At 40.7% G+C, this 14,596-nt stretch overlaps 1 protein-coding gene across 3 annotated transcripts in view; it reads left to right on the top strand.

The window, feature by feature from the left end:
* The window catches only part of PTPRG (protein tyrosine phosphatase, receptor type G), a 642,217-nt gene that overhangs the window by 486,604 nt on the left and 141,017 nt on the right, over positions 1-14,596 (top strand). For all 3 annotated transcript variants that reach the window (XM_015593756.2, XM_025050798.1, XM_025050799.1), the window contains exon 6: positions 6,306-6,372. In XM_015593756.2, the coding sequence (XP_015449242.1) occupies positions 6,306-6,372 (67 nt within the window). The remainder of the gene's footprint in view (positions 1-6,305; positions 6,373-14,596) is intronic.

Raw genomic sequence — 14,596 nt, 5'->3', positions numbered from 1 at the left:
TATTGACAATAGGCAAGCCTGCTGCTGGCAAGATCTGCAGTCGTGCCGATTTGCTACTGGGCCTCACTGTCACCCTGTTCTCTGTGTGTGTGTGTGTGTGTGTGTGTGTGTGTGTGTGTGTGTGTGTGTTTTCCCAGTAATAGGCTTCTCTAAGCCAAATCTGACAATTAAATAGTAAATACTCTGGAGAGGTGGGGGTTAGAGGGATAGGGAATGGTCAGTTTAAGTAGACCAAGAGCATTCAATTCATTTCCTCCATGGCCTTCTCTGACCATGAACCTCAATTCTCTTGAGATGAATAGCTCGTGAATTGACTATTTTCCACTAATATTATAAATTAACAGTAAGTAAGCGTGTCAGTGCTTAGGCTCAGTGTGAAGGGGGGAGGGTGAATCCTATTAGCATTTATAATTGTGTTGCCTTTTCATATTAATCCTATCCCATAGCTGAGGAGTTCAGAGTTTTCTCATCTGTGGGTGGAAACCAGCCCCAGGAGTGTGTGCTGTAAAGTGCTGGAAAATGGATGATGACAGGGGGCCACAGCCTTCCCCTCTGAGAGGAGCTCTTCTCCTGTGAGATGCCTGTGTCATGTTTTGCACATCTATGAGATTAGGCTAAAAGCGTGATGCTGAAAATTCATTATTCAAAGCTAAACCAAGGCCCCTGGCCAGGAGGTTACTCTCAGTTTCTTGCCTTTAGCTGATTAGAAGACTGAAATCCTTCCTTTCATGGAGAGCCCTACAGCTCTGCAGAGCCCCTTTTTCTTTGGCCATGCCATACTCTAAATTGCACCTCTGTTTTCCTCTCTGGCTTTATTCCAGGCAGTATGGGATGCTTAATGTACCAGCACCTCTGATTCTGCTTTTTGTCATCTCGTTGAGGAAGAGACAGTTGGGAGAGAATAGAAAATGTTGTTGGGACATCAAAAAGGAAAAAAGAAATTTGCATATTAGAAACAGTGAGACAATAGGCTTTTATTTGTATTAAAAAGGAAATTCATTAAAAGAATGATGTTTTCAGTATAGATCAGAGGTTAGCGGTTTGATGCTGTTATTGTCTTGTACATAGGCACATTGCCTGAATTATTGACAAGTGTTTAATTTGTTAATAAAGGAATCTGAAGTGTGCTCTGTCTCTGGATAAGGGCTAACTGAAATATAGTTGTGGGAAAGTATCCAAGATATAAATGGTTTGTGCTGGGGAATTCTTGACAGCAACTTGAACCCAAATCTGGCAAATGATAGGTGTTGAAGTCAGAATGAAAGAAGTTGCAGCGTCCTCACTATAAAGGCACTTCAGGTAAGAGCCATGGAAGGAGAGGAAAATCAGATCTGAAATCAGATCGGATGAAAAGTGCCTAACTTCGTTGTAATAAGACACTTTAGCTTCTGAATACAGAGTTATCTGCTAAATATCAGCGAGGATAGGCCATCGGCTCTGCAATTCAGAAGGGCCCCGTGGACTCTCTAGTCGTGCTATTTGTTACTTTCCTATGTAGCTGTGGTTAATGGTGTAGCCATTCACCCTCGGCAGACATAAATCTTTTTTCTCACAAGAGGATATTGGCTGGATGTGACGTTTATAGGACCATAGGAGCAGCTGGCAATGCCGGATTCAAGGCAAGTAGGTTGTCTCAGCCATCCTTTTTAGCAGATGGCCAGCACTTGATAGATTGAATATTATTATGATCCAAGTCAAGGGCCAAGTGGCACGGTGGACAGGAAAAGTAAATGGCAACACATATCTGAACTCAGTCACATGCAGTCTAATGAGGCCTCACTGCCTTTATTTCATTTTGCTTCAAGCATGAATAAATACAGACCCTCCAGTAGAGCCTGGATTATAGAAACATCTCTAGAGATTATTGATAACTTGGTTATTAATTTGATAGTTGGTTGAATCCTTATGGTGTGCTGTTATTTGAAAAGAAAATTACGAAGTTTAGATTTTATCAGCATTTATATAAATTCAGCCTTTTTCCCAAACCTACGTGTCATGGTTTCCTGTATCACTAATGAGTATATGTATTTTGGTTATGTCTAAAAACACTTAAAAGCTTTAACTTAGGGCCCTGTGTCGCATTTGTATGCCATCCTTTTGAAGATGACTAATGCCATGAAAGCTGAAGTGCCCAGAAGCTAAGTTTTGCAATGAGAGCATAAACTCTTCAGGGAAAGGGGGTGACCGTTTCTTCTCGTCCATTTTAAGCTCATTTGTGCAATTGCTGCCTTCTCGGTATTACTGCTTTACTCCTTTGATCTTACAGTTCAAGGAAGCAAATCTCAAGAGCCAGCAACACACATGTGGCTTTTAAAAGAGTAGCATATTATGAAATTGAGCGGATGTCAAATAAAACATAACTTGGATTTTTTTTCGGAACTTGAACTCAAGTAGGCATTACTTTTAGAGCTAAGCACGTTGAGAAGTTCAGGAATACATATGTTGTTGTTTGACATTGATTTAGATTTGAGCATTTGGGTCAAGTTGTTGCCCAATCGTATCTACCACTGTTGAACATGCATTTGTACTCAGCATTATACTCTGACCTTTATAACATGACCAACAGCCTTATAACAACATTATTCCTCATAACAACATTATAAGATTGTATCTCCATTTTACAGATGGGGACATTGAAGCTCCAAGAGTTCATCTCTGGCTCAGAATTCTATTTTTTCCCTATCCCTTTGCTTCCTATACCCTGGACAGAGACCAGAATTTGTAAACACAGGTTGCTTAAAACAGCCTTGTTTATTGTAAGCATATTTCAAAGCTGACTGAATTGCTTAGCTTATGCCCATAAATTGTTTTAAAGTGGCCAATTGATAGAACAGTGAGTGGAAGGGAGTTTTTTTGTTTGTTCGTTTGTTTTTTCTATTAAGGTTGTGCCTCACCGAACAAACCCACTTAGTAGCGTGCTATTTGGATTCCCACCCTGAGTTTGGGAACCGAGATATAAACTAGAGAACGAACTTGCTATTATTACTAAGTTACTTCGACCAGTCAGTAATCTCCATTTTTCTCTTCCTTTCTCTTCACCCATCTTCTCAACCTCAGCAATATAAACCAGCACTAGAAGGCCATGAAGGTGAATGGGCATTGTAGAAGGCTTTTCATTTATGGGCTTGCTTCAAATCTGGGTTCAGACCCTTGAGCTCCAATAAGACCAGGCCTGAGTAATCAGACTCAGAGAAATTGTCAGAAGTGATTAAAAATTGAACTTAGATTAGGTTTTCTGGTTATTTTTTTCTTCCATGGGCTACAAATGTTATCTGTGGGTATAAGTCATGGAGGATTAGGAACACTTTTATTGAGCTTTCACATCATCAAATAAGACTAAATGCATTAAAGGGTTCCCCTGACAACAAAACATTCCCTTGCAGATAGAATCGGAAATCAGAGCATCTGTGAAATGTTGCCGTGGTAGAGGGAGGGGTAACACAGTTTTGGAGAAGCATGTGAATTGATCAGGTTGACAGCAAATGCTGTGTCTTGTGACATGGAATGCCACTAAGAAACTTTTAAGACAAACCATGAGCAAAGTGTATTGGTTAAGAAAATTACTGATATCATAGCCTGTCCCCCATCCTCCATTTCTACACACTCACAGAAACTCTCTAACAGCTAAATTTTGCTCTGTAATGGATGATCCCAATTAGCTAAAAAAAATTATTTAAGTACTTTATGATTCCATTGATTGACTGGTCAGTTCTTCCTGTCGGTGCCTATTTGACTGGTCTCTGCGGACTGAAGGTCGTTCATCTAAGGCTGGATGGTCTTAATTGGACCCACTGTCCTTGCATGGTAGTTGGAAGGCTGGTGGATCTGAAACAACCTCAGCTGGGTCGGCCTGTGTCTGCTCCATATGGTCGTTCATCCTCCACTGTGCTAGCCTGGGATTGTTCACCTGGTGGTTTCAGGATTTCAAAAATTACGTAGGACTTGTGTTCAAATCCTATGTAAGCTTCTCCCTGCATCATGTTCGCTAATGTCGCATTAACCAAAGCAAGTTACGTGGTCAAGCCCAGTTTCAAAGAGTGAAGAAGTTGATATGCACTCTTGATGGGAGGAGTGGCAAAGTAAATTGCAAAGCTGCAGGTGACAGGGGTAGCAGGAAGTTTGCGACCATTTTGCCATTTCCCACAAATATTAGAATAACTACAGGTAGTTAAACTGACATTAATATCTCTACCAAACTCAATCTGGAGAAGGGAGAAGAGAGACCATCTTTTTGTCTGTAACTTAAGTTTGAGATAGGCTGTTTCTCTGGGCTCTTCTTTCTGTCACTTTTGAAATTTGACCTCATTTACTGGTAGACTCTATCTTTATTTTTGAGTTGTGATTGCATTTTTGACCATGTTTTAAAATTTGTGATCAGTTATTTGCTATGACACACATATGATTTTTTGTTTAATTTTAGCATATTCCAAGCCTGTTTGCCCTTGGAGAATGTTTTTTTTGTGCTTAAACTTGTGTGTTGGACTCTGGCTTGAGCTTTCTGTTAGGCAATTTGGATGTACACTCATGCCAACTCCTAGAATTCCACCGTTGTGATCTGATACACTGGGTTCCTAATCACTGATTCTTCCCACTCCCCCACCCCTCCACACACGCCTGTAGTGTTTACAATGCAGGACCAAATCCCACATCATTTTATTAATCTATAAACATAACACCATACATTATGATCCTCGAGTCTGAATTATCACTTGCGACTCTGGACATTAGTAGTGATCACTTTTTACTAACTGAGCATCTAACGCAGCTTTCTCCACCTCCACTTCTGCACCATTATCTTGAACCAGATAATCCTTTGCTGTGGGGGCTATTCTGGGCATTATGGGATGCTTAGCAGCAGCCCTGTCTCTACCTTCTTGATACTCACAGCCCCTCCTTCTCCACCCCTACTCGTGACAACCAGCCATGTCTGTTAACATGGCCAAATGTCCCCCAAAGGGGTGTGAGTGGGGAGTGGGACACAGGTAAAATTGCCTTCACTTGAGAACCACAGCTCTAACCTGGAGATGCTGAGGCAGAATAAAGAAATGTATGAAGTACAGGTTATTATCAGATTGCTAACTGGAAACCCAACAGGGAGACTAAAGAAGGAAGGAGTGTGGAAATTTTTCAGTTACCTGAAAATTTAACCTAAGATGGCCTTGGAATACTCTGGATTAACTAGTAAACATCAGGTTGGGTCTTGCAACACATGGAAAGGTTCGTTGATAGCTCAACTTCATTTTGTTAAAAAGCAGATTAAATGTAAATACCATCCCTGAAAAAAAGCTCAGGAGCTGTGCTGACCACAGATGATGGATTTTGAAAAACTCATTTGGGAAAAGTTAAACTTAACACAAGTAGAGAAAATCGTATCATTACCCATCCAATACTCATCACCCAAGGTCATAAATGATTGATTAATCTTGTTACATCTACACCCTGTTGGTTTCCCCTCCTATTCACTGCTGGATTATTTTGAAGCAAATTTCAGTCATCTCATTTCATTTGTAAATATTTCAATATGTGTCTAAAAAAAGTACCTAAAAACCCAAATTATAATGTGCTGGTGAAATTTTAATCTTCCAGAGAGGGCAAGAATGAGAATTTATGCTGATTAGTATCAGAAAGTTAAGAGAAAGAATGGGTAAGGGTCAAGGTCAAAGAGGCTTGACTTATGGGGAGATTAAAAACCCCAGAAGGAAATGGAAGTGGAAGACACTGTCTCCTCAAGCTCCTCTCCTCCCTTCTCCAGCCCCCCTCTCCTCTCCCCTCCTCTGCTCTCTCCTCCTTTGAGTGACTCTAGAAATGCTCATTATAAGTATGTGATAAGGCACAAGAGACTGGGGTCCTTAGAACAAGAGTAGGCTGGCCCAGAACAGATCCATTTTCTAAAAAAGAAGAGAAATAAACACAGTCACAGTAAGGTTTTGAAATATTCAGTCAATGATGGACTGCTCTTTGATGACTTTCAGTGATTTTTTTTTTTTAGCCGATCAGGGTCTACTTTTAATAAAACAAAGCAAGAAGAAAGTCTTGCCATTGCTTTTAAAATTTTGCTAGGACTGTGGTATTTCTCGCCTGTTCTCATGCATTCTGAGAAGTTCTCTCTTTTGATTTAGACTTCCTCACTTGATTTTATTACGTCATAAATCTCCTATGTTTGGCAAGAGGCATGGTATATGTGAGACCTAAGCAGCTTGCTAGATAACATCTATTTTTCCCTCCTTCTCTTTAGAAGATTAAACTGAGACTGTTGTGTCTGTTGCCAGAATAGATTTAACCAATCATGTTTCCTTTACATGTAGGTCAGTCCAAGGGACAATTCTGCACTGGATCCTATTATCCATGGGTTGAAGGGTGTCGTACATCACGGTAAGTAAGCCACATACACTTCCTTTTGCTGGGAGGTGAAGGGCTAAGATCTCTACCTGAAGAAATGGGGTTATCTTGCAGAGGACAGAGGGTGACACTCATTTCTCATCCACTGATGTTGAAGGGCATTAGCGCCATTATTTGATCGGTAAGAGCACGCCCATTTATTACCTACAAATGGATCTGGGTTAACAGTAAGCAATTTATTTCTTTTCAGGTTCCACTTTGAATGCCTATGTTATAAATCAAAATGCCCAAAGATGTACCATTCATGTGCGTTGAACTTGCCACTCTTCTCATATCTCTTCAAAAAATATTCTTCTTTCAAGTATCTTTTAATTTATACATTTCTTGATTTGCCTCTCAGATTTAGGGGAAAAAATTTAAGTAGCCGTGACAAGTCATTAAACTTCGCTGCATGTGAGCAAGCATCATCAGCTACTTGAATGGAAAATGCTAGGCCATTGTTCTGTGCAGCAGACGTCTTATCCTCAGGCATAAAACTGGCAGAGAAAGTAAGATAAATGGATTCTGTCTTTCCCAACTGGTTTTTATTGGAGAATTTTTCCTGCAACTTTATTATTGGTAATACATCATTACCTATGACATCAAGATCCTCTAATTTCAAAAGTACCCTTGTTGCAGGGAGGGGTGGATTCTAGATGTAATGTAATGACTTGCGAAGTTTTAATAATCTAATTAGAATTCCAAAGACATTGACAGAAATAGCATTAGTAACCATAATAAATCTCCCCTTCATCTCCACGGCTGTGATAAAACGCCTTCACACCTTTCTGAGAGAATTGTCTTTTGACATTAGCTAACTCTGCAGAGCTTAACAAACATCTTCCCTCCCTTTGTCTCCGGGAAACTAAAACCGGTTGTCAGTGTTCAGTTGAAGCAAGTGGGATTTTGGATTAATTGTTCTGCTCTTATAACTGTTAAGTCATGCAGCAGGTAACAATAATACACTTAGTGACAGTAGAGAAAGAGGGTGACTGGAAGCACCCCGTAAAGGTTTTCGTTGTAGGAAGTTTCCTTTGCTTCTTCTCAACTTTGGTTTGTGTCTCTGAAGCAGATCTCTCACAAAGCTAGGGCGTAGGTCCTTTGACAGTTCCCCTAGGGAGCCAGACACCTTTGTCAAAACTGATTCTGTCTGTACATTTGTGTTTCAATGTTGGTCACAGTAGTGGGGTTTTGGAGGGTAGGGAAGTTGCACTGTACTCTGGGCAGCTTCTATAGTGCTAAGAAAGCTAGTGTTGTGGGCAACATCTTGTGTATTCTGAGCTCCTTTCCCAAAAGATCTCCTTGAACACTCTATTGATTAAATTCCTTCTTGAAATTCCAGTCCATAGTGAAGATTATGAATTTTGGAGTTTAAAATGTAGGAGATGATGGATAGATCTTCCTTCCCCCAGACTATTCTTTCTATTTCAAAACAAATACACCGGAAAGAGTTGTAGAATCTTCAAAACAAGTACCTATTCTTCATCCAGAGAGGAAGCACCCCACCAGCTATGGCAATCGAGTAGATCAGTGTGTTCTTATTTCTATAGTGATAGTTGAAGGAGATTACATATGTTAAAGGTAAGCAGTAAGCTTCCTTTAGCTCTCAGATCCCCACATCTCAGTAAACTCACTGCATAGTGATCATTTGGTTCATGAGCTGTGTGCTGGCATAATCGTGTTATCCTTCCCTGTTAGCCACAATTGCCCATTAAAAGGCTGTAATATGTAGGGATACTTTACTTGGCACTGGTAGGGGTGTGGCAGGGATATGGTTTTAACCCGATCTTCTAATGGAGAACTCAGAGGAGACCTGAAAAAATAATTACCTACAAAAGAAGTTCACCAACTTGTTCAGCAAAAATGGTACATGTCTACTCTGTGCGCTCACAGGGTTGCGACATTGATTAAGACACAGGCCAGCCTTCAGGGACATAGAAGGGAGGTGAAATACTGCCTCCCTCTTCATGCAGCCTGCCCATTGTGTTACCGCTTCCAGCCTGTGCATCTGCTCTTTCTGCTTCCTCTGTCAAGAAGGTCGTTGTTCTCTAAGCTCATAGCAAGGGTGGAAAACACTAAAGGCCACTAACTAGGGTTTTGCTTTGCTTGGGAAGACAAAGGAGTAGGGTGATGTCTTGGAAACATGATTTTGCCTTCTGTTCTTGAGCTGTTGCTGACTTCCATTTTGATAAACCTCATCACTTCTGTCATTTTTCCAAAAGAGAATGAACATTGAGGTAGCTTAAAAAAAAAAAAAAAAAAAAAAAACACAAACTTTTGAAGTTGGAACTAGAAGCATTTTCTGTTGAAGGTCCCTGTGAGGGCTTTGAATGACCTGTTAATTTGATGGGATATAAATAATCATGCCCTTCACAGAATCTCTGGCTTGGGAATGATGGTAGAGATGTGTAAAGAGAAAAAAATCAATATGGATTTTTGTTACAGTTCAGTATTGGCTTTTATTTTATCAGCTCTGGGAGTCTAAGAATATTAATTTCTCATATTGTGAGTGTTTTATTAATAGGAAGAATCTTATATGTACCTTAAGCTAAAATGGGGATGAGTAATTTGGTCACACCAGCCAGCCATACTTGGCATTTGGTCTTTCGGGTCTTCTGTGAAGCAAACCCCAAAATGGAGTTTTAAGTGCAGAAGAGTTTTTTTTTGTCAGGGAGGGACTGCCTGTGAAGAATGAAGAGGAGAGGAAGCAGGAGTAGGTGGGACAAGTGTTGAGACAGGAGGACTGGCTGAAGACAGCGCTAAGAAAGTCTTGGCCAGGCCATTGGAGAACCCCAGAGTCAAAACTGCCTATGAGAGGAGATTTGTGTTGGGCAGGAGTGGCCCAGCCCTGACTCCCCACCATGTGTAGTCTTTGGCAGGAGCAGCCCAGCAGGGTGATGTCCATGTGAACACTGTCGTTGTCCTGAAGGCAGAGCAGCTACAGGCTGTCAGCTGGCGAGGCTCCTCACAGCAGTTTGTCTGTGAGATCTCGGGTGCACCTCCCTAGCTGGCATGCAGGTTCATACCCTTCCAAAGACATTTTCCTGATCATGTTTTGGTCTTCTTACCTTTAAAATGTTCAGAGGTTCTTAGAGCAGTGCTTGTTCCTTTTGTGCATGGCTATTAAGTGCCTAATCTAAGTATACCATGAAGCTAGGCATAGAGAACACAGCAGACATGGACCGGCCCTCACTGAGTTTATAGACTTGAGAGAGACATGATTAAGCATGTAATTACATTATAGAATGGGGAGCAGCAGATTTAATTCAGACTCGGAGGCTTACAGAAGGCATCTCAGACAGAGTGACCATTAAAACCTAAAGAGTGCATAGAGATTGTCTAGGCAGAGAAGGGAACGTAGGATTTCCGGTAGGACCAGTATAGGTGATGATATCTGGTGGTGAGCGATGTAGCATATTTGAGACTCTGAGCTCGGCAACATTGTTTCTCTGATGCTGGGGAGAGATACCTAGAAACCTCTTGGCAAAATAAAGTGCTGTTTCTTACGTTCATTTTCCTGTGTAAATTGGGATTTTTACATACTTGAGAGCCATGAAGAAATACAAATAGAATAGAGAGAGGTGATTCGCCACTGATTCTGGTCTTGCCTATCTATTGAGCTAATAGATGAAAGCACTAAAATGTATCTAATCAGATATTTTATTTATACCACCAATATCCACAGGAAAGGAAAATTTAGGGAGAAATTGTGAGTCCTATTCACTGCATTGACTCAGTTACTTACAGTGCTTTTTGTCTACAAAAACCAGCCCTTGCAAGTAGCCACGCCAAATAAAAATATTGGTTCCGAAGAACTTAGTCTATTCTAATTTTTAAAAAATCTATTTTACTTGTATCCACAACTTACATGCACAAAGTGTATGTGAATCGGTATAGAAATGTGGCCTTCTCTTATAAGTAGTTTTACTCAACTGACCAATACCAAGAAGTGTACACTATATCCCATGCCACTTAAAAAGGGTTTTATTCCCCTCAAGTTTTTGGATTACCTACTTTCTATTACTTTTCATAGTAGCTACCCAAAGAAAACCCACCAGGCTGTTTGTGTACATATTCTAGAATACTGTCAGAAGGCATTGGAACACTAAGCATTCGCTCATGTCGATTATTTAAGAAAGACCCATTTTTTTTAAAGGAAGTTTGCTAGTAGTGATCGTTTTGTTGTTGAGCTTTGACTGTTGGTCCCTCCTTTCCTATTCCCCTCCTCGCCATCACTTCCGTCTTTCGCTGAATGTACCACTTCGTGAGCAGAGAGATTCGTGAAGGGGACAGTTAGAAATTGCCTCAGACACCAGTCAGAGTGAGATGACTCTTCTTCCGGTCCTTCCTCCCCAGGCTCTTCTTAGAAAGCTATCAGTGAAAGCACCAATAAATTATCACCTGAAAACACCCTTCTGTTAGTCACAAAAAGGGGCTCTTGCAAGCTTTTGTTGTGAATGCTCTGCAGGGAAAGTTGAGACTATGAGAAGATCACAAGTTTCTTTGCAGAGTAGCTTCCCTAACTGGCTAGTTTATTCACCAAGCTCACTTTTGCTATATTTTCCACCCATTTTTTCTCCTGCCCTGGGAAACTCATCATCAACTCCCCAAATCTACAGACAAAGTCATAGAACAGCCCGAGTCAATGCAGGCATGTAGCAGAAAGGGAAGAAATGTGGTAAATTTGAAAAATGACTACCTGGCCAAGCATTTTCATGTGGTGGTAAGAGTTGGTGCCTCCTCGTCTGTTCTTTTTCCCATATCCCGCCTGCTATAATTGAGAGGTTTCTACAATCAAAAATAACCCGGAAGAGACTCTGGACCAGGAGCAATCTGAATCCCTTAGAAAGCGGTGGGTAGGCTTTATCTTATACTACCGCTCTTGCATCACTGGCCACAGTTACATGCTGTAAAAAGAAACCAGCCCCAGGGCCTGGTGCTCCTGGAACTCTGTGACAACTGCTGTGGATACGCAGATGGCTTAGCCTTTCCGAAAGCCATGTGGCCATTTCTGCCAAAGTTACACATATGCCTTACCCTCCAAGCCAGCAATTCCACATGTAGGTAGATACTCAAGAGAACTGTCCACAAAAAGTCTTGTACACGGGAGCTTTGTTGATTATGGACCCAAAATGGAAACAGCCCAAATGTCCGCCAGTGGAGGCTAGATACACGGGTTGTAGTATATTCATACTGTGGAATATTACTCAGCAATTAAAAATAATTAACTGCTTGATTTACACAAAAACAAAAGGACACATACTGTGTGGTTCCATTTATGTAAAGTTCAAGAACAGGCAGAACTGATCTGGTGATAAGAGTCAGAATAGTGGGGTGGAGGGGTATATTGAATGAGAAATGCTATGAAGAAATTTTCTTTGGTGATAAAAGTATTATATATCTTGATATGGAGGATGATTACATAGGTATAATATAAAAATTTACCACCCAATCTCTTTAGATTTGTGCATTTGACTATTTGTAAATACATTCACAAAGCTGAAAAATAATCTCACAACATGTACCAGATAATCAGATATTAAAAATTTTAACAGTGTCAGATGTTGGCCAGGATATGAAAGCCAGGTACTCTAATACTTTGCTGGAAACAGTTTGGCAGTATTTAGTCAAGTTGATTCAGTAGCCCTACCCCTGTATATGTCCCCTAGAGCAACTCAGATGTAGGACCATGAGAAGTGTACAAAAATGTTTGTGGCATTGCTTTTCCTAACTGCCCAAACCTACAAATATCGCAAATGCATGTCATTAGGAAGCTGGATAAATACATCATAGGGTAGTCATACAATAGAACATTTCCCCTTGTTGAAAAGGAGTAGAATCTGTGCCTCTCAACAGCCTGGGCGCCTCTGAGATCCATGAAGTAAAGCAAGAATCTAAAGAGTACATAGAATATTCCTCAATCTAAAGTTCAAAAAACGAGAAAACCTTATATATGTAGTGCACACGTAGGTGGTTAAACTAAAAGAATAGCAAAGTAGTGATTATTTTTAAAAAGAGAGTGGTGGTTACTTCTTGGGAGCAGGATGGGAAAATGCTGAGGGACAGGCTCAGGGAGGGTGGCAAGGGCACCTTTTGTTTTGCGTGGTCACACCAGGGTTCACTTTAGGATTATTTGTCTATGGGACGTGTATGTTTTGTGCTCCTTCTGCACATGTTCAATTGCACAATCAAAGAAGACAATGATTGAGCATTACAAAGTAAGAGATTCAGACAGAGCTTTCTTCTGGGACACATCAAGTACCAAATGGCCTCACAACGAAGCGAAGAGGGGAGTGGCAGCACTATTTTATAAACTTTTTTACCATAAGTAGCCCTGGCAGGCTGTTTGCTCTCTCCAAATTGATTACAGACCAAAGAAAGACCTGTGGCTGTTTTGGGATTGTATCATTAAGAGATGAATTGGGAAGCCAGCACCTCCTTTTGGAATTTAGAAAAAAGAAATCAGAAATCAAGGGGTAGGTTGTCAGGGACAGGACTAAGGACAAAGGTCCTTCACTGCTACTGTGCTGGTTCACTCTGGTTTTGCTCCAGGTGAGGGTCTAATTAGCATGACAGGCACCACTGAATCCTCCAGAAATCCTCTGAGATACAACTGTCATGGTCCCCATTATATAGAATGACAAGTAAAGCAGGCAGTGGCTGAGTGACCTGAACCGAGGTCTTCGTGACTTCACGCTGACTCTTATTAGTCCCAGAACCTCTCTCGCTCTGTTCTCTGCTAGGGTCACCACCTGAATCTTTCAGTCTTGATTGAGGTTCATCATACAGACTACTGAAGGGGCAAGTGAAGACATACTTAACAAGACCATATTCTGTCATCGTCACTCCAGCACTGTTGTGATTATCCCTGTGGTGGAAGATCTTGACATAAATTTTCTGTTTGAGGTTAAATGGCTGAAGTTTCTGAAAGATACCTTGGACAGACTTTGGAAGAACCTAGAGCAAGGGACTTTTGGAAAAAATAAGCTTAGGCAAAAATAGTAGTTCGTGTCATTATAATTGAGCAGCAAGAAGATGGAGCAGAGATAAGTTAATACGTTTTGAGGGAGTTTTGTCTGTTTCGTGTATGTGATCTCTAAGCTCCTTCAGTCATGGAGTCTATTCAGTCTCCCACCCATCCAGTGCCTAATAGGTGCTTGTCAAGGCATTGAGGGTAAGATGATGACCAGGATTTCCCCTCCCTTTGAGAAAATGAATCTCACGAAGAATCTTTTTTTTTTTTCCTGGCCTTGCCATTCTTGGTGCTGAAAGTCAAAAGACTAATGTTATTTGCCTGCAAAATAATCTCATTTGTTCACATGAAAGCAGTTGGAACTTTGGAATGAGTTTTTGTTTTTTTAAGTCTGCATTATGGAAGACTTTTAAAGAAATGGAATTTTGAAATTTGATTCTTAGAAATACTACTGAGCAAGGAATCTGGGACAATGCTTCAGAGTTCAGTTTGTCTTGTGTTTGAATTCTGGTTCTCCAACTCGGGAGCTGTGTGATCCCTTAGAAATTGCTGCATCTCTCTCTGCCCCTGAGGTTCCACCTTGTAAAATGGAATAATGGAAGTACCTGCCTTGTGAGTATTAATGCTGAATTCTTTAAGACAAGGAAAGTATTAAGAAGGAAGGGTACCAGGTATGTGTTCACTGTGCTCTAAATCAGAGTTCAGCAAGTACGATTTGTGGGCCCAGTGTGGCCTGTTGCCTGTTTTGTAAATAAAGTTTTATTAGAACACAGCCACGCTCATTTGTTTGCATATTGTCTATGATTGCTTTCATACTACAAAGACAGAGTAGTTGTGACAGACACTGTCTGGCCAGCAAAGCCTTAAATATTTGTTCCTGGCACTTCACACAAATAGTTTGTCAACCCTGACTTGTCTACACTATGGCTATTATAGCAGCTCTACTAATGCTGTTGTCGTCACACAGTAGTTTGCTTATGTTGGGACAATGCAAACACACATGAGGTCATTACTTACCCATATGATAGACTTCACAGAGATGGGCTTGAGTTTTGATTTTGCCCAAATCGCCACATAATCAAAATGTATATCTACTGAATTTAAGACGGTTCTGTTTTAGAGTTTACCTTAAAGAAAGAAAGAAAATCAAATTATTCTCTCCATTTTGAATGGGAAAGCCAGTGTTGTGTTATCTACAGCCCAGTGATAATTTTGAACATCTTAACACACGAGAGAATTCCCTGT

The sequence above is a fragment of the Pteropus alecto genome, unplaced genomic scaffold (genome assembly GCF_000325575.1).
Source record: "Pteropus alecto unplaced genomic scaffold, ASM32557v1 scaffold75, whole genome shotgun sequence".
In the NCBI taxonomy this organism is placed as follows: domain Eukaryota; kingdom Metazoa; phylum Chordata; class Mammalia; order Chiroptera; family Pteropodidae; genus Pteropus; species Pteropus alecto.
This window is presented reverse-complemented; position numbering and strand designations above follow the sequence as displayed.